At 41.6% G+C, this 21,056-nt stretch overlaps 1 protein-coding gene across 14 annotated transcripts in view; it reads right to left on the bottom strand.

The window, feature by feature from the left end:
- Positions 1-21,056, bottom strand: part of UNC13B (unc-13 homolog B) — a 256,653-nt gene that overhangs the window by 53,704 nt on the left and 181,893 nt on the right. For all 14 annotated transcript variants that reach the window (XM_072413562.1, XM_072413563.1, XM_072413565.1 and 11 more), the window contains 6 exons: positions 15,104-15,273; positions 13,889-14,004; positions 9,879-10,042; positions 7,343-7,493; positions 7,159-7,227; positions 1,618-1,707 (listed from right to left, as the gene is read on the bottom strand). In XM_072413562.1, the coding sequence (XP_072269663.1) occupies positions 1,618-1,707; positions 7,159-7,227; positions 7,343-7,493; positions 9,879-10,042; positions 13,889-14,004; positions 15,104-15,273 (760 nt within the window). The remainder of the gene's footprint in view (positions 1-1,617; positions 1,708-7,158; positions 7,228-7,342; positions 7,494-9,878; positions 10,043-13,888; positions 14,005-15,103; positions 15,274-21,056) is intronic.

Raw genomic sequence — 21,056 nt, 5'->3', positions numbered from 1 at the left:
TATTGGGAGCTTGAAACTATATTCAGCTCAACCAGTAAAGGTATCATTTAACCCTGTAATTCCCAGCACAGATCAGGACTAAATGCCAGTGCATGTGAGACGAATCTGACTTCAATAATCCTCTCGTTATATTTGCTAATCCGTTATCTGCATTACTCCAGAGGCTTCGATATCCCACAAAACAAAGGCAGGATGCAAAGTGCTCTCTTTGAAGGTCCCTCGTGCCGCCTCTTCCTGGCACAGAGCTGACACATTCAGCGTTTTCAAGCAGAGGAAATAAGCCTGCAGCTCCTCAGCTATGGTACATCTCACACTGTGCACTGAATTCTTAGCTGACAGCTGCAATCGGCTGTAATGTTATCGTCTCACTTCACAAGAACCGATCCTACCTTACTTATAGGAAGAATGGTAACTGGCAGTCTTGCTAAAAATACATAGAAAAGGGAGCGCTTACCTGCCGAGGGATTTGTATTTCTATCTATCCAATACTGAGATATACATAGCTGTGACATATAGTACAATCCTGTCCGGAAAGGCAGGAGACTTGATTTTTAAAGCTAATCGATCACTAAGAGACAATGAAAGCTGCTTGTCCTAACCTGATTGTCTGGTTGGTGTTCTGATTTTCTTCTTTCAATAATTTCTAAATTACTGATTGAGAACGCACAGCTCAGGAGTTACTACTGAAGCTGAAAAGTCATCTTTACATCCAGACAATTATTATTCTTTAAATAATTTCAGCAATGACAGCTTTCATAATCTATCAGTGATGGGTCCCTTTAAAGCGGAATGAAAGCCGTGCAAATCGCCTATCCATGTCAAATGGTTTTGATTGATTGTGCAGGAACTGATCAAGCATTTTGAAGTGGACCTAAACTCAACATTTTTACTTTTCATAAAAGGGTAGAAAACCCTTATATATGAACAAAAAAAATTGCATTTATTTATTTTTTAAAAAGGGTGTGGCGATCAAGACTGAATGGGACTGCAGAGCCTCCCGGGATACCTAAGTCCCGCATCCCAGGAGGCTCTTCGCTGCTACTTTCGCGCATGCCCGATTTCAGGAAGGCACAGAAGGGGTATTTTTTCCTCCAAGGAGAAAGAGATGTCAATCGCACGCATGCTTAGTGAGATCAGCTCCCTTTTTTCTATATTTACAGCGGGCTACGCCACCCGATCATGCCCCTGCGCAGTGACTGAATACTCCTTATTTTGTTAGGCAGTGGAAAGCATGCCCAGTTACGGTCAGAATACCATCCTTACAGACCACTAAAAAAATCATTAGTGCCATGCAAAGTTGTGTTGGTCCTGAAACTATGCAGATATCATCAAATGGGAGGTCAGTCAGCTATAGTGCAAGCAAATAGCAACCTGTGAAGGAGCCTTTGAGAATGGCTGCCCGAGGTAGCACATGGGGTGTGTTTGGCTGTACAGTCTTGTTCCTCCTATAGAAAGTACTGCGTGGTATCATTATTTGAGGAATTTGCTTCAGCATCAGAAATAAATGATAAGTCAACTGTTCACCTTGACATTCATTTACATACAAAAACACTTCAGATCTTGAGATTACATCGTACTCCCAATAGCATACCCATTGGTGTATCAGAGCTGTCTTACCTTCATTCGGAAGAATGTAATGCTGGTCAATAAATCTACAGTGGACTTTAGATCCTGCAGTCTGTCAGGGCTGCTGGCGGGGAAATTGTTCTGCAAAACAAATGAATTGGAATAATGAGGCTCAATATCCTAAGATGTCAGCACTATTGAATGCAAAGAAGAGGCAAACATAACATTTAGGTCATTTCATTGGAAAGAAGAGATCTGCTCTTTGCATAGGCTACACAGTGCTCAGCAGAACAGAGGAGAGTAAGAGGACCATGCCTGATTTTTTCCAAAGATGGCCGTTGTCTGGAACATTATTTGAAATGAAACCTAACCTTGAACATTTATATTGTTAACGCTTCCACAGTAAAAGTAAGAGGATGGGGGTGATCGGTGAAAGATCTGCTTCAGGAATAGATTTGTAGCCAGTCGGTATCTGAAGGAGCAATGCAGGTGAAGAGGCTTCTCTATTGCAGTTTTTATCAATGTCAATCAAAGGTGTGTGAACAGCAAACTATATTACCCAGGGCTCCATTATGTCTTAATCTCCTTCTTGTCTGCAATGTCTTAATAATTACTTGCACTGAAAGAAAAATGCAGACTTCCAATGATCAGATATCTGGTTGCCTCTGCATTTAATTTATTCTGAATAACTAACCAGGAAAAAGCATAGAGCAAGTCGGGGTAATGCCATAAGTCCTTATCTGCACAAGCTCAAAATCCTAAAGCCACTGAATTGGCATGAGATCTAGAGAATTTTTTATTTTCAGAAGGGGAGCTGAGCTTAGTAGTCTCCATATTTTCTTATTCTTTAAGGTGAACCTCTCTCCGACCCCTATTTGACTGCATTCAGGTTTAGCAAATGCCTGTTCAAGAACTCAGCACTGTATTGTGGTAACAAGAGGAGAATAATATGGAGCTGTAGTTATTGGGTCATTTAATTGGTTCAGAAGGGTAATAAAGCATGCAGGTGCTATAAAGTTACCTAGGTACTTTGGACTTTGGCACTATGCCACTGTCACACAACTGTCTGAGAAATTATCATATAAGACAATGTTATTAAAGTTGACCTATAAATGTTGGATACAGAATAAAAGAAACCTTCCCTAGAGAAATGACTGCTCAAAGTTCCCATTGCTATCGGTCAAGTATACACAGGCATTCAGTCACATGATCAGATGAAGAGGTGATCAGCCAATGTGAAGCCTGATCTGCCCCTGCAGAGAGATCACATGACCGTGCTTAGACACATGTGGGCAGCACTAAAGAAATCACCAAAAGCAAAAAAACTAAAAAACATTACAAATCTCAATACTTACAATCACATTACATATTTTTTTCTTTCTTGACTATTACTAATAGAGACATGATTCTACTTCCAGAGAAGTAACACTTCAGCAAACATTTACATAACCCAACTTTGTTCTTGGGAGACGTACAAATGTCCCTGGGCTGTATCTGAAGTTTCACACTATTTTGTACTAAAGATTTACAAAACCAACCAGGGAATTCATTTGGAGGAATGAGACATCCTATTCCAGCCAGCACAGACCGGGCGCAGAGAAAACCTTGGCAGAATTAAGAGATGCCAAAGGAACAAGAAAGATTCATCTTACTTTTGAAATGTTTTATTTTATCTGTATATCCCATGCTTGCTTGTGTTAGTGCCTCTTATTCTAGTGACACCATGGAAGCTTATTGTACTTCCTCTGCAACCCATCCTTGCCTCCTTGCACATGGATACTTTGCACAAGTGTATTACATTTACTGTAATAGAGAGCTTTGTTATGACCACCTAGCAGAGTCAGATAGGTAATGCTAGACAGAAGCATAGGGCTCAGGGGATGCCTAGGGAGCCCAGCTACCACCTGTAATTAGACAAATAGCACAATTGGTTACAGCTGTGTACCTGCACTGCACTTTGCAAGAGAGGATGGACTTGTAGGCAGAAGGTGTTTTATGGGACCATACCAGTACAGTGTTCTCCCCAGACCCTTTTAGCTGGGTGCACCACCTGGAACTTTACAGTAACCACTGTTTGGTTTTGGGTGGTTACTGAATAGTTGGGTCACAATACAGGGGCTGCCACCTACCTACAGCTTCTTCCCACCCAGGTTAAAAAAAATTCTGGATTAAATATTGGAGTTTACTCAAACAGGTTGTTTTGCCCATATTGCAATCCTTATCAATGCCTAATGAGGAGGTAGGGAAAGGGGAGGGGGGTGAATGGCTACCTTGCCTAAGGTCCTTTTCTGCCATAATCCATCTCTGCTACCCAGAGCTTTTGTGACTCCCCACCAGCCAGAAACTACAGAGAATGATGAAAATATAAGGCTGCCTAAGTGCACAGAGCTGCACAACTCCGCAGTGTGGCAGGGAGGCCAACTAAAAAACTGCAACTCCAGTCAAACTCCATGTACAATGAAGGGGGGTGGTGGAGCTGACTAGACCTATAGGTCACATTTTCAGAAGTCAATATTTGTATAAAATCTTTGAGGGAGGGGTCGCACCATCACATGGGGTACACATCAGGCCCTGTAAAGGTACAATGTGACAGTTGGGGTGATGGCAAACTATATGCAATGTTACTTTATTTTACAGCACCAAATTACAGGGTCATATTCATACGAATTTCTGTATTATGATCGAGAGTAACTATAGATGTTTTAACAAGCATGCTCCAAGTAAAATCAGCCTCTATGTGGTGACCAATACAGGACCATTAAGCTCAATATCCTCTACAAACTGTCACAGAATTGTGTACACCAGGAGATTATTATATTTATTTCCTAAAGGACTTCTAACACAGCCAATAAAAATAAAAGCCTTTTTATCCCATCAAAGAAGCTAAAAGGAGCCTTGAAAACATGTAAATGATGAAAAGTAAAGTTTAGTCCAGATCACATAAATAAAAGCACTGATTTTGGGGTTATTTGCTGGTCCTGATCATTATGAAAAATTGCATACAAAACCAATATACATTCACTTTTCCATGTAGAATAGTGATTCATTACAGACACCAAATGTAATTTTTTAATATTTGCCTTTAGTTACTCTTTAGCAGGCGTAAGTGTTGATAAACATTTCAGGCCAACTCCTTTGGAAGGCTGTATGGAACAGATGGTAAATGTTTCATTATTGAACAGTAAGACAGATTGGTTGGGGAACAGCAGAGCCCAGGCTCCAAAATCCATCCAGCCTGGTGTACCATTCCCAAGCTAGCCTGGCATTGTTGGAGTTATAGAAGAAGGCCACTCTGGATACTCATAGAGGCAGACGTCATGCAGGAAGTTGCCAGGCTGCTGCCTTTCTGACCATGTTCTCTTTCAGAAATAGACAGGGTGGTTGAAGCTGGAGCTGAAACACTGGCAATAACATTGGGAGCCTTGGAGCTGAAATCACAGCAAATGCTGCGCAACTGCTAACAGGAGCAAAGCAGAGTCTGATGGTCCAAAAAAACAGCGCTGAGATGTGGTGGCTGCATTAGTCCTGTGCAGGGGTGACAATGCTCATTCACCATACAGGATATATAGAAGAACAATGTTATGCCCTACGATGGGACTATAGGACCCCTTCCACCTCTACAAAGAGTCCAAGAAGGTATCAGCTACACCAAGATCCTTTGCACTTATATAGATGGAACAAAAAGTTTTAAATGAAAAATTTAACAGGAAGCAAATAGGAAAAAGTTATTGTTTGGATTTAACCTTTAATTCCATATCATATCCTACTTCTTTTCTTTTAAGAGACCCTGTCCCCAAGAAAAAAATCTAAGGAAATTACTAGGTTTATTTGGAGCGATTTTTTTACCCTTAATTTTGTTTGTCTTTGACCTTCTAAAAGATTTAAGTGCTCCAGGAGGATTTAGTTTCCTAGAACATCCCATCCCTCCTTGGACCCCATAGCCCTCTACTGTTCTGGGAGTGTCTAATTACTATAAGTGTTGGCCCAGCTCCTCTTCCACTCCCTTCAACTTCCTACAAAACATTTATGCAGCAACCCAGAGTGGAGTGTTTCAGTCTGTTGGGGCAGCTGACATTTAGCATGACAGTACCCAGCAAAAGTCTCAGGGGCAATGGGTGTCTGTACAAGGGAGAATTTTTCAAGCAAATAACATGCAGAATATATGGTAAAAGCATGTAAATGCACATATAATTTTAAGGGAAGATGAGGAGTAGTTTCAAGATCTCTTTACAAGTGATGATATTGTTTTGTGTATTGACAATGCTGCATTAGCCATTTTTATTCTACTGTCGCCCCCATTGAGGACTGTGAGCCACCATTATACACAGAAGAGAGACATCACAGTGATCTCCAGTATAAAGAACAAATCAAACATTCTTTCATGATGGTTCATCTATTATAAATGTAAAGCTTCACATCACACAACATTGTCGGGCTTCCCTTGGGCCTTGTTCTCGGTGAAGAGTATGGTTTTGGATGGTGGGGTGGGGGGAGACCACCAGGATGGGGTATGGGCGACATGTGATGAGGGAGTTCAATGGATTGTTGCTGTATAGCACAGGAGATGAATTTGATTCTCAGGTGAAATGGAAGCCAATGAAGAGAACTACAAAGACAGGCAGCAGAAAAGGACTGATGGGAAGGCTGTGTATGGGGTAGGTAGGTGGGAAGGATGGATATGGCTGATCCCAATAGGATCACGAAACATTGATCATTATGTAATTAGAGCTTTGTCCTTGAAGCTTGGTGTGCCCATAACATTTCTAGTTTCAAACTGTGTATGGGGTAGGTAGCTGGGAAGGCTGTGTATGGGGTAGGTAGGTGGGAAGGCTGTGTATGGGGTAGGTAGGTGGGAAGTCTGTGTATCAGGTAGGTAGGTAGGTGGAAAGGCTGTGTATGGGGTAGGTAGATGTGAAGGCTGTATATCAGGTAGATGGGTAGGTGGGAAGGATGGATATGGCTGATCCCAATAGGATCACGAAACATTGATCATGATGTAATTAGAATGGGTAGGTGGGAAGGATGGATATGGCTGATCCCAATAGGATCACGAAACATTGATCATGATGTAATTAGAGCTTTGTCCTTGAAGCTTGGCGTATTTCTAGTTTCAAAGTTTGGCCTCAGAAACAATATGGAACTAGCTTCAGAAATGTAGAGAATTTTATGACTGTTGAAGATCTTGTACATTGGTACTATAAGTTTAAATCAATGGTTTATTTTAAAGTCTTAGATATATCTGGACTATTTCTTTTTCCCTTTCACAAAGTGTAATAAAGCAATATGACAGGTTATAGCTAGGTTGAAGTAACTCCCGTTTCTTTAATTACCAGAAGCACTCTGTCATCAATAGCACCACCTGGTATAATGGTATAGTTGGTGCTGTTTGTACTGTGCACTAATCACAGGTTCCGTTTCTCTTGGCGGATCCTCCGAGCTCCCGATTGTTCATCTTCTTCCATGAGATAGTTAATTACACAGAGGAGTCTGGAGAATTGAGCCATTGCTTCGCAGTGGGATTAAAGGGAGAGAAGAACGTGTGCTGACAGTCTGCAATCATCTCTTTGTGTTGGATGCTATTTGTGAACTTACCCTGTACATGGAAAGATCGATACGCAATGAATTGTGCAGCTGATCCAGAAGCTTCACAAAGCGTTCTTTCTGCAGAAAGAAAACACAGAGTTCAATAGGGAGCATGCAGCAGAAAACAAATATTGTACGAAGGGCAAAAGGGAATTTGGGGGGAGGAGCGGGGTAAGGAAGGGCCAGGACTCACCCCAAAGTTGGATGCTGAGAAGCGATCAGAGGCCGATACGTTGGTGGAGGCAGTTGTGTGAGCGTAGTAGGCATTGATATTGGCGAGTAAGGTGCTCATGACGGCCGGGACCCCAGGGCACATGTACTTCGAAGACAGACAAGCAAAGTGTCTGGAGGAAAAAGAAAAAAAAAAGTCTTACAGCTGACACACGATGGAAAACAAGAACAATACAGTCTAAGGTCAATTTTGGGGGGTAGCCAATTACCCTAACTTCATAACTAAAATTATCCAAACACTAAAATAGTCTGCTATAAGACTTTGCACAAATATTTTTTTAATAGCAAAAAGATTTATTATTTTTTGGAGCACAATTCTAGCTGTAACATGGTGCCCCAGATACCCAAAATGTATATTTTTGGATTTTTTAAATAGCTTTTTTCAGATGTTTTTACAGTGGTCATGTGACACGAAAAATACTTTTTTCCTGTTCAGATCCTCCAGTCTTTATTGAGCTGGATGCTCCTCGGGGGTGGGCTCATGATGTCCCACACTCAAAGGATGCCCTCAGTCTTTTGTATTAAATCATGCTGAGCATCACCTACTTTGGAACTCAAAGAACAGATCGATGTAAAGGAATTCCAGGACAGCACCGCTGTGGATATTGAAGATACAAATGACATTTTTTTCAATTATCATAATTTTTTTTAAAGTCACTGTGAAAAAACCTGAAGTTTTTCTTTAAGCCCTTTTACCATCCAGATAGAGAGTTGTTCCCACAATTGTAGGTATTAAAACTCACTCACATGGTTTCTATGCATTCATCCTTTTTACACATTGAGAAAAGCACGAAAAAAAGTATAAAAAAAACCCCAAAGATATAGTATTATAGGTTGCAATCTGGTCTAGACAGATGAGAAATTGAATCTGGCTGAAGGTTTATCCTAAGCTGTGACACCTCACTATATACTGAAATGTCACTGACATTCAGTGGGCTGCCTATGTGTCCCTGGCACTTAACAAAGGTTAATCAGCTTCTCTGGAGTATATAATTGATAATAAGAACCTTTCTGTGTGGAAATGTCAGCGTCTGATGGGCACAGCCCATTGCTACAGTTACATTAGGATGCATCACAAAGACGCACAATCTATTGTGTCCGCCATTTACAGAGTAACCCAGAGGACGCTGCAGAAGTTAAGAAAGTCAGGACTGTGTGAGTCACGGGCTTGGAACTGCTTTCTGTAGTCACCATAATGATTTATTATCCACGGGCAGAATGCTCACCAACAATGAAGAATTAGTTATATGCTTATCTTATAAAACACCCCTAGCAAATGAATGATTAGTGACTGTTTACTAACACGCTACTCAGAGATAATGAATGGGACAATCTGTCTCTGCATTTAGGCAAGCAGCCATTGCCGGCCTCCACATATAAGTGAGCAGTCCTTGCCGGCCCCCGCATACGGGTGAGAGGCCCCTGCCGGCCTCCGCATACTGGTGAGAAGCTCCTGCCGGCCTCCGCATACCGGTGAGAAGGCCCTGCCGGCCTCCGCATACCGGTGAGAAGGCCCTGCCGGCCTCCGCATACCGGTGAGAAGGCCCTGCCGGCCTCCGCATACCGGTGAGCTATACAGCTAATGAGAAAATCTATTTCTGGATCTTCCGCCTGGGAACAGGAACGCTGCGGTGTGAATCACACTTTCCTGCACAAAGTCGTGTCATATAATAGCAGATAAGAGTGACTGGATTTAATCCTTCTATTGCTGCAATGTAAATGATGCGAAGCACAATGCAGGGATAAGAATTCTGCCACACATTGAAATCAATCATTGTCACTACATCACCAGGGATTATTGGAGAAAAAAAAATTAATAGGCGGGAAAAATAAAACCTGTGGGACAAATGTATCAGAGATCATAAATATGTTTTACCTGTGGAAGGACTCTTCAGCTTGTCCTATGATTCACATGGCTTTGCAGCACAGCCCAGACAGAGAGGTGACTCCACCTTATAGCTTCCTGTGTCACTTACCAACTCTCTGGCCATGGATCCAAAGGGGTGATGGTTATTCATTATACAAGGAGTGAGCAGGTGACATGGGCAAGAGGGGGGTAGTTGGGCAACACTATGGCTCAGAGGTTAGCACTCTGGCCTTTGCAGCTCTAGGTCCAAGGTTCATATCTTGGCCAGGGCACTATCTGCATGGAGTTTGCATGTACTTCCTGTGTTTGCGTGGGTTTCCTCTGGGTACTCCGCTTTCCTCATTTCCACATTCCAAAAACATGCAGTTAGGTTAATTGGATTTACCCCAAAATTGACCTTAGACTGTGATAATGATATATGACTATGGTAGGAACATTAGATTGTGAGCTCCTTTGAGGGACAGCTAGTGACATGGCTATGGACTTTGTACAGCGCTAGTTTTACTTCAATATTCCTTTAAGAAAACAAAGTTTCATTTTTGATGGTAGAAAAGTAAAAGTTTCCCCTCTACAATACTAAACTATGTAGCCAGTGTCACCCTCATATAAAACCATAGAATATAGGACTCACGTCATGGCCTGATATATGGATTCTATCCCATAACGCATTGCAAACTCATCCACAATCTCTTGTGTGGTCTCATCAAAATAAACTTTCCAGGCGTCCTCACCCTTCGCTTCTGGGATCTTCACCACCCCGCTGCCTTGTATGTCCGTCAGGTGATGGAACAAGTTCTGCAAGAAAAAGAGTCAGCGGGCATTACAAGGGACTGCCAGTAATTTTACGGTCTGCGAATTTGTATTTCTGACCATTTACAATATTCAGTAACAATTTTTTAGAAAAAAAGGTCACTTTTTTTAGTACAAAGCTATCCTACAACTTTAGGCAGTGACTTGGCTTAGACTGAGATGAAGCATTTTCCCATACCTGCTTTAAGCAATTCCATGAAGCGCCCTGTGGCTGGCACTTGCATCACAAAGTTCTTAAAGAACCTGCATCTGCACATTGGACAGCTGGCAGCAGTTAGGGGTACTAGTGAGCACCCCTATTTATTCTCCATGGAGCTGTCACTGGGAGACCACTGTTCTCCCCAGCCCGTTTTTAGGTAGTTTCTAAAAAATTGAGTTACCATACATGGGAACTGGACAGTTGGCGCATATTAGAAAGATGACTAAAAAATTGGACTTATAGGAAAAATTGATAGGGGTTACTGGATTCCTATGGTAAAAACAACTGGGAACATTTATCACGTGCTGTACCACTTTTTGACCACCAGCCTATAGCTTATCCTCACCTACCTGAAAAGTATTTGTGAGAACACTGGAGACACTACATGTGGCAGCATTTCCCTGGCATGAGATACCAGTAAAACCACCACAACCTCACCACCATTATGGACATAACCCAGGTCACCTGCAACATTGTAAACTTCTAAGCAAGTAAGGTTGTAGGGCAGGAACTACTCTACACTACACTCTCTGTGTGAGACATTTGTGAACGCAGCCATAACTGCACAGGTGCTGCGATTTACCTATTTGTGTTATTTCTGAGCCTGGACTAAATGGTGAACCTGGATGACACCTGAACAAATCTGGACTATAACATTTGTTTTTAGCTCTGGTTTCTCCATTTCCAATATAGAAACTTAAGACCCAAACAATGGCCCTTGTGTTCAAGTTCCCACATCTGAAAATCAACCTGGCATCTGACCCTCCCATAAAATCCCCAATGGCCATAGTGAAGTGATAAAACATCATCATTAGTTCTAACTTGAGATATATGACTGGAGTTGCCCTTTAAGTAGAGTTGCGATTTTACATCAAGAGCGGAGCTTAAAATGGAGAGAACGTGATCATTAAGAGATAAGGAAATCATTTTTATTCTATAAAACGTCTTCTCCCCAATTAATTCATTGGGTTCACTCACGAGGCCTCACTCTGAGTCACAACGACTTTAAAACCATCTAATGAAAGACCGTCGGTTGTTCATTAAGGGTACAGACATGGTGATATCATCTACTTCTGATGCAGAGAACCTCGGTAATGAGATCTGTAATAAGTGTTCATCCAGAGGTGGAAGATGGTTCAGGCCGGTCGTCGGCAATTCAGCCAAGACATAACAATAATTTTCATGTCACGGGCCTCTCAAGGGCACCACTTGGGTCATTAGAGCTAATTTAATTTACTGGCCGGTAAGACTGGAGATTTATGGATGTCCTCACAAATGGCCAAAGAGCTGAATGTGATGTGTGGGATCCAAATATAACTAGAATGAATCTACTTCAAATTAAATTCTTTTTTGTCCATTGCTGCATCTCAGTGTTGCAGAGCTACATCCCCTTTCTGTCTATATGGACTCCAGCAATGGTTGCATGGCAATTTTCCAGGTAGTTTCCTGATGGTGACAACATTGGACCATGGCTATCTAATGTGTGATAAAACATCAGCTTGTAGCCTCCATTGGAACAGGGACACAGCCAGGAAACAGGGCAGAGCATTAGTCAAGTGCTGTAATTTATATTCCTATTCACCCTTACAATCACATTTTTCTGGTATTTGTAGGAAAAAAATAAAACTAACAGTGACTGTTGATCCAGGGAACATCCCATTGCCTCATGGAATCAGGAAGGATTTTTTTCCCCTGCTGGAGCAAATTGTACCTCGGTTTTTTTTTTTGCCCATAGGGTTTTATATCTGGGATGTGTTTATTTCCTAGTGGGTGAACTTGATGGACTTGTGTCTTTTTTCAACCTGATTAATAATGTAACTATGTAAAGTAAAACTTTTAATTTTTTTGTGTCTAGAAGTTACACAGAAAATAAAATAAATATTTATTTAATTAAACAGAGTTATATATTAAGAATGATCTCTCCTATAAAATGTATGGATTACTTTATCTTGTAAACAGAAACCTTTCAGCAAATATTTAGCCCACAGTGGAAATGTCGAGCTTGCTTTTGTCCACATGGATTACACAGAGCGGACGTAATGAAAGGAAAAATTTAAAACGTAATTAAAACAAACATTTTGTGATGTTATCCAATCCTAAACCACAGACCGAGTTCAGCCCACCTGGAATGATACTTAAAACTTTTACTAATCCAATGATTTTTCCTACGAGAAGATTTCACCCAGCTCCTCTTTATATTGCAAATTGTGGACAGCACAGTGGCTCAGTGGTTAGCACTCCGGCCTTTGCAGAATCTCAGCCACACTATCTGCATGGAGTTTGCAGGTTCTCCATGTGTCTGTGTGGTTTTCCTCCCACATTCCAAAAACATGCAGTTAGGTTAATTGCCTTCCCTCTAAAACATTGTTCTTAGATTGTATTAATGACATATGTCTATGGTAGGGACATTAGATTGTGAGCTCCTTTGAGGGACAGTTAGTGACATGACTATGAATTTTGTACAGTGCTGGGTAATTTGTTGGCGCTATATAAATACTGTGTAATAATAATGGCTTCTGCCACCTCATACATTCTTTTAGTAAGCTGGACTCATGGCGACCACTAAGTCTCCAACAGCGTTGACCAACCTGGTCAACAGGAATGAATGGGGCAACAGGGCGCATGCTGGGTATGAAAATGACCAGCTAAGACCATGTAGGAGAAAAGATCAATAGCTGAGGAGGATACTGTCTTATCCTCGGTGGGTTGCACTCACGAGGGTTCGGGATTTAATAAAGGACAAATACTCTGTGAAGTTGCCCTATAAGGCTGGACTTTCTTATGTCTTACAAAAACCAATGAAGAAATATTGGATAATCTTAATATTGTAACTAAACCAGTGCGACCCACCAACTAAAAAAAAAAAAAATATTCATACACCGGTTTTCTCTGATATTAGCAAGTTGCATAATTAGTTTAGAAACGTAACATTTACATTAAATTCTACAAGCAACAAAAAGAAGGAAGAGATTGGGTGTTTGAGGTTGGCAATATATTAAATGTATTGGTGTTTCAAATTAACAGTTACCAATCTTGCTATTACTTCTAATACAGATGCTATTACTCAGCCAGTAGAGGCAACGTCTTCTACATTTCACCATGTTTTTCTAGATTTCCCTGAAGATCCATTGGAACTTCCAGGATTTTTTAGATCCTTTCCTCTTGGAGCAACCTTGACATTAACATCTATATAATCTCCAACTATTAACTAGATATCCCTGGCTCTCTTCCCAATTCCATCCAACATTTATTTCACCATATTACTACTATCTGCCTAAACGTCCTCAACAATACCCCTGAAGAAGCCAATAGGTGAAACACATCGCGCTAAGAGGTGTCTAGCATGCTTTTCGTTATTTCCATGTTTGTTGTGAACTAATACCTGCCTAATTAGAGAACCTATGTATAGACAACGGTTAAAAGTACCCTGATGATTGTACCAAGCTCTGACCTTACATCCTGTTACTCTTAATATGCTTTGATGTATATTGGTAACTATTAATTTGAAACACCAATACAATAATATATTGCCAACCTCAAACACCGAATCTTTTCTTTCTTATTGCTCCTTGTCACGGTGGCTTTTCCACCAATCCAGGCTTGGGCATCATAAACATGCAAAGGGTGCTTACCTCATGCAGACACGTGTACTGAACATGGTACGGGGCCACTTTCTCTTCACCCTTTATCTCCACGCTGATCTGCAAACGGATAGCCCCTGAGACGGCAGACTTGTCTGTTCTCTTCTCTAGAAGGAAGTGAATATACAGAGAAAAATATTATAATATATCTCCTTCTGCACATATTACTTTCACTCTGCTCAATCTCATAATGCACAGATAATTCACTAACCTTGCCTGAAATCAGAATGTTTGCTAAGCAGTAGCTATGCAGGTCCTAGCCCGCTAGGGAAGCAAGGACCAGCACAGAATAAAATTTACACTTCCAATATATGGTCTAATATGGGATAATAAACATCATACAAGAGCTTAGTATCCTCTACTATTAAAAGGTATTGACTTAAAAGTCATGTTTGATGACAGGGTCTCTTTAAGGTTCTTGCACTGTACTAATAACCCCTACAAATGATTGTACAATTGCAGAACGATCATGGAAATCGGATAACATCCAACAGCCATGTAGCGCTGCATTATAACAAAGCCTTGCCACAAGTGAGCTGGCCAATCAGTGGCCTCTCCGATTGGTTCCTGTCACAATATCCAGGTTTTGGGCACTAGTGGTGCACATCCCAAGATGAAAATTTGGCAGTAGATTAATTGATATTGGTGATTCAAGGGTTAAGTCACAGGGATAAGACTGGCTGCATAATTGTCTGCTACAGAGAAGAAATTATTTATTAAAACTAAATGTCTCATTAAGACGTTATAGCGCTCATGCTAGCTGCGCACACGCAGCGTCTGACAGAAGCAGAGGATTCTCGATGTCTGAGCTCAGAGGACTGTACTACGCTTCCCTCCCTAATGAGCAGATGAAAAGACCCGGGTTGGGGAATAGTTTTATATTATCGGGGTCTCTGCTGACGAGATGACTCAAACACATGCAGTAGCGTTGGCACTCACAGAGATATCCAGGAATGTGGTGACAGCAGGTGATTAAAGCAGCACTGCAAACTATTCAGCAGTTACCATGCAATATGAAAAGCCATTTACACATTTTTTTTTTTTAGGAGGGGGATATGGAATGGGGGGGATTAATGAGGGTTTAAGTGACAGAAGAAGACGGGTAGGCAGGTTTGAAAACATGGGTTTTAAGACCTCTTTAAATATGCATAAAGTAGGAGCAAAGTAGGAACATCCCAAGTAACATATTTGTACAATGGCGCTTACCCAGGTTATACCACACATCCATCTCTCCGCTCAGCGTCCGCACTTCAATAATAGTCTGCCCCAGAAAGTCATCAGATTCTCTCTTCAGCCTCTGCTTCACCCGAGACTTGATATCGTCATCCTCATCCCAGACCCGAACCTTGATCCGGTCAGAAGAATTATGGCACTCGCTGTTTAAAAGAAAACCAAATGAATTGAAAGCCTGGAAGTTTCCAGCCATGTGCAACACACAAGATTAGTGCCTGGTGTATGGACTGTGTGGAGGGAATCTATGTGCTGTGGGTCAGCCTTTCTCTACCTTTTTAACACGGGGGAACCCTTAAGATAACTTTCAGCTCTTAGGGAACCCCTTTTAAAATTTCTTTATCCGCAGCTCACGGTGCATCTTCAAAAATGCCATTTCCGGATTTTGTTGCGAAAAGAAACCGAGAAACACAGATTCAGAGTCAGCGTAGCATGAGTAAGCTGAATTTGTCCCCAATTTCTTAGAGGGCAAAATTTAGGAAACTAAATCTGCTGGTGGCACGTTTGAAATAGTAAGGAGAATTCTTTGAAAGGAGTCCAAATTGGGACCCTACACACCCAAAGGAAGAATACACAACCCAGAACAAAAAGAAGGCATTTTTGTCCTGTCTCTCCAGAGAGCTTAAACTCCGTGAGGGACTAGGAATCAGATGTGAACAGTGAGTGTTAAATCATGGGCTCGTCCGGAAATTGAACCCAGGACCTCTCGCACCGCACCCAAAGCGAGAATCATACCCCTAGACCAACGAGCCTTGGCTGTGGGATGCAATTTCCTTTTTTTAAATGTACATTATTGTGGTGATCGTTGGCAAGTCTCTTACAATACGGAACCCTTAGCAACTTCTGGAGCAATGCTGGTTGAGAAATATGGTTCCAGTATCCAGTCTATTGCACCCTGCCTAGGGTGACAGGGAAAGCATAGCCAAACCTCAACCTATAACAGCAAATGAAGCTTGCATCTGGTATTTCTGGGTGTTGAAAATATCTAAATATTTTAAGGGTTATTTACAGTGTTTTTCCTAGCCATTGATGATTTTTACTGCAGCTGCAAAAAGATTTATCAATCCCCTAGCACAGCCCCTCCCTCCCTGCACATCATAGCCCCCTATTCTACAGAGAATGTCTAACTACTGTCTACGCTGGCCCAGCTCCTTCACTCCCTGAATAACTTTTTATTTAGTTGCTGAGCGGAGGAGCAAAGGGGAATGCTACCGTGTGCTTGGGTAACAGCCCTGAGTCTGCTGGGGTTGCTAACATCACATTTAAGGCTGAGATTCTGACAGCTGCGGGTGATCAGACGCTGTTCTCAACGTCTTGTCCGAGGGGATTTTACTTCTAAACCAGCATAATTCCGCAGACATATAAAAAAATATGCTAATGAAATTCTAAACATAAACAAGACATTACATCTTATGCACGGAGTACTTTCAACTTGTGTTTAGAGAAGATGTCAGAATTTAATGGATTACAGATTAAAAAAAAAGACCAAAAAACATCCAATATGTTAGAGGAGAGTCAGCTGGGGTGATCTGGAGCTCAGCAGGAAACTCGCATCTTTTGCATTGTAACCATGTATAGGAGGGTCCAGCACAGGAGAGCTTACACTCTAACAGAGAACACAAGGCAGGAGGGACTGAAGGAAATTACATCATATTGGATGACCAGAGGTATGAAGCAATGATAGAGCTTACCCTATAATAGAGGACCAGAGGTATGAGGCACTGCTAGAGATTACACTTTAATAAAGCACCAGAGGTAGTAAGGACTTTTGGAGCTTACATTTTATCAGAGGACCAGATGAAGAAGAGACTGATAGAGCTTACACTATAGTAGCAGACCAGGTGTATGGGGGACCTATAGAGCGTACACGATATTAGAGGACCAGAGGTATGAGGCACTGCTAGAGATTGAACTATAATAGAGGGCCAGAGGTAGAAAGGACTTTTGGAGGTTACATTTTATCAGAGGACCAGAGGTAGAAGGGACTGATAGAGCTTACACTATGGTAGCAGACTAGGTGTATGGGGGACTTGTAGACCGTACACTATAATAGAGGACCAGAGGTAAGAGGCACTGATAGAGCTTACACTATAATAGAGGACCAGAGGTAGAAAGGACTTTTGGAGCTTACATTTTATCAGAGGACCAGAAGTAGAAGGGACTGATAGAGCTTACACTATAGTAGCAGACTAGGTGTATGGGGGACTTGTAGACCGTACACTATAATAGAGGACCAGAGGTAAGAGGCACTGATAGAGCTTACACTATAATAGAGGACCAGAGGTAGAAAGGACTTTTGGAGCTTACATTGTATTAGAGGACCAGATGTAGAAGGGGCTGATAGATCTTCCACTAAAGTAGCAGACGAGGTGTATGGGGGACTTATAGAGCGTACACTATAATAGAGGACCAGAGGTATAAGGCACTGATAGAGCTTACACTATATTAGAGGACCAAAGGTATAAGGCACTGATAGAGCTTACACTAATAATACAATACATTGGGTCTGTTCCACAAAGCGTATAATCTAATATAAAACATGGCCTGCGCCATGAAGCTTACAGAATTCATAGAGAGACGGAGCTATGAGGGTCCTGCCTTTCTCAAAGGTAGGTAACAGGATTCCCATAACCTTTTAGGAAATATGAAATTATGATATACTTCCACATGTAGGAGTTTTAGCCTGCGCTAATGAGCTCTGTAAACATTTTATCAGCATTTGATGCACAAAGAAATGCTGATGTGATGGCCTCAAAGTCATTCTCTGCATCCATACCCACAAGGGAAGGAGTTGTGGAGGTGGACCTGTGTCCCTCTGCACGGCAGGGATTCAGTGTCATTCGACCTCACTTTTTCCCCAGTTCTACTTTGAGAAAGGGGTCCTGCAATAAAAGCTGGGCTGGTATACGGATTCTGTAACAATAAATATTACTGGATTGTGCCTTGAGGATTTCCTCTGAGTTTATTCATTGCCATATGTACTCCAGTGGTGGTATGCTCATGGGTAAGAGTAGGGACACACCCTGGTGTTGTGTGTGGCCCCCGTGAGCAACAGAAAGCTCTGTTTGTATTACAACATAACAAAAATAAATTTGGTTTCTTCTCCGGCTGTCAAAACTGAATGCTGGGAAATTGTCTATCATGCTGTGAGTATGCGAGATGCTGTTGTCTCATCAACACTCCGAGCTGGGTAAAAAATGATAGGGCTGCCTGTTATGAAATCTATTTACTAGGTTTATGGTGGCCCTCAATGTCACCTGACTGATCTCTATACTCTTCCTCGGATCAACGTCACGCTGTGCTGTTGAGTGTTAAGTGAAAAGAAATCAGGTGCAATACCCCGGAGAGACCGTGCCATTTACATCTCCCATTAATCACCCTCAAATCACTGAAAGTGACACATTGGATGAGCCGGGAGGGTGCACCCTTCGCTTTATTCACAGATTTAGGCCCACACCTGTCAGGGTGGCGCAGCCATTGGGAAAAAAATGCTCCAGAAATTTTAACATTAATCTCAGCTCTTGAGGATTTCAAAGGTCAAGTGGATGAAACAAGTGCAAATTGGGAAATGGATGAGGGAAAAAAGCCTTTAAAAGGAGACATTTGTTTCTGAAGGGCTTTTAGACCTGAAAAGGAATTTAAAAAAGAAGCATTTACTAGAAAAATAAAATTTAGATTTTTATGGCGTAGAACTGTAAGTGCAGGGGGTTTTTGATCTCAAAGGCCAATATTCTCCTACCAGTGTTAGTCTGGGGACATAATGCAGCTTGGATGGGATTGTAAGGGGGAGCAGGATTTCAGCTGAAAGTGGATGGAAACCCTATCTAAATTATATTGATGCATGTTTAAAAATTACCGTTTTTTTAGCTTTAATAAATCCTTTTTTAAGTCGTGACACATTTGATTTCCTCCAACCCTTTTTAGACTATATGAGGCATGTTCTTGCTCCAGTGTCATCTGCACCTTGCATTGCTGCTTGTAGATCCCCCCAATGTTACAATGCAGGAACGCATTTGGATAACAGGGGCCACCCCATAACAGGGAGTGTTTGCATGGGCAGAATGACCGGGTATTGTTTAATGAACGCCACAGATTGAAAACACTTTTTGGCATGAAGCCTAAAGATTCTAGTGAGATTTTAGAGTTTAGATTTTCTGTTTTGGAGCGTTGGTCTTTTATATTCTGGTTTCTCTTCAGATCGTATAAATCTTTCGCCTTTTAAAGATTTTAGTGATTAGATTTCTATTTCATAAAACGTACTTGTGGGAGGATAACAACCCCCTTCTTAGCTCTACCCCTACCCCATTCTAAACAATTTCTGGCATTAAATAAAATAGAAATTACTTTTCTTTACTTACCTATGCCATGGCCAAGCGACAGTCTAATCCAGAATCCTCACTCTTGTTCTCTGTTTACAGGAGGGTCCCTTTTCTGTGGTCTGTATTATTTGGGCATTTCAGTGGCTGTCCAATGAAGGGGTCGACTGAGGATCCAAAATGGAAGGCTGCAGCAGCAGAGGACAGGGATCTTGCTGAGAAGTGTGGTGGTAAAACTGAACAGCAAAACTGGATTACCAAAGTTGGCCATTTCACTGACCCGCATTTTCACTGATGTATTTACCTGTCTGTGTAGAGATTGGCTACGTCTACAGTCAGGGTGAAAAATAACTTTCAGCTTTAAAGTCGGTGTTCCTCAGCGGAGAAGTGACTTTGGTTAATCAACACAAGATCATTAGGACAGGTCTGGAGGGAACATCAGGCAAGTGTAATCAATACATCTCCCTATGAGCCTTGTACCGAGACCCACTGTTTGATAAAAGGTTAATGGAGCGATGGCGGCAACATGTCAAATACACAGCACCTCTCCCAGCATGCCGTAGCGTCCGTCCATATACAGCGCTCTGCTTGACATTAATGCACCCAGCATCTCAGCAGAAAACACCAGACTGAACTGGCAGGATAATCTCATTCTCACCAGTGAAGAGGTGATAATACAGTAGAAAGCAGGAGGCCAGGGACCATCAGGACATCATGACCTAGTTATCAAACTTTGATGCCAACGCTACGGAGGCCACTTAAAGGCAACTTAACCCAACTGAGCGCCGCAGCTCAATGTGGGAACTAATCATAAAATCAACAATTTACAATTTAAATACTGTGAGAGTTTCAAGGTGATCAGGGCAGGAAAAATGTTGGCGGGACTGCTCAATAATGCGAAATCGAGATGGGTTTAGAGGAACATATGCATGGCATGAGTATGTCAGAGACGGCAAACTGTGGCAAATCCTTAAAGGTCAATAAATAACTGAATTTTATTTGAATAAATTATTTAGCTTTTAATAAACATGTCCCGCAGTAGGGATTTAGAATTTTGGTTTTAATAAAAGCCATCAAAATGACTAATCTATGAAGGAAACCTAGATAAATAGTCCTACTCATTAAACACATCCTTGTGATTTACAGTACTTCATCCTTTTATATTCAGAGAAAAAGGGACTTTTGTGCCCAATGTGCATAGGCCACCTCATTACCTGAATCTAGAAGACTGTTACAGCTATTCTCCCTTTTGGGGAATGGAAGTGGCCTCACCTCTACTGGCGGACTACAGCTATGAGCTACTCTCTACACCAGTGTTTCTCAACCAGGGTTCCTCCAGGAGGTTGCTAGGGGTATCTTGGGCAATGAGCAATTTCTCCTCTCAGGTCAGTTTAGGTAACACCAATGATCTTTTTGGGCATCTGTAAGGGTTACCCTTTTCCCATAGGTCAGCAATATAAAAGCCATACCTCCCACTGACCACCACACTAACTTACTGTGAGCTGTGGATATATAATAATTATAGCAGGGGTCCCCTAAAAACCTAAAAGTTATTTCAAGGGGATCCTTCATGTTAAAGGTCGACAGAGGCTACTCTCTACCAATCTGAGTTA

Source organism: Pyxicephalus adspersus, chromosome 6 (genome assembly GCF_032062135.1).
Source record: "Pyxicephalus adspersus chromosome 6, UCB_Pads_2.0, whole genome shotgun sequence".
In the NCBI taxonomy this organism is placed as follows: Eukaryota; Metazoa; Chordata; class Amphibia; order Anura; family Pyxicephalidae; genus Pyxicephalus; species Pyxicephalus adspersus.
The sequence above is the reverse complement of the archived record's forward strand: the minus strand, read 5'-3'. Positions and strand labels throughout refer to the sequence as shown.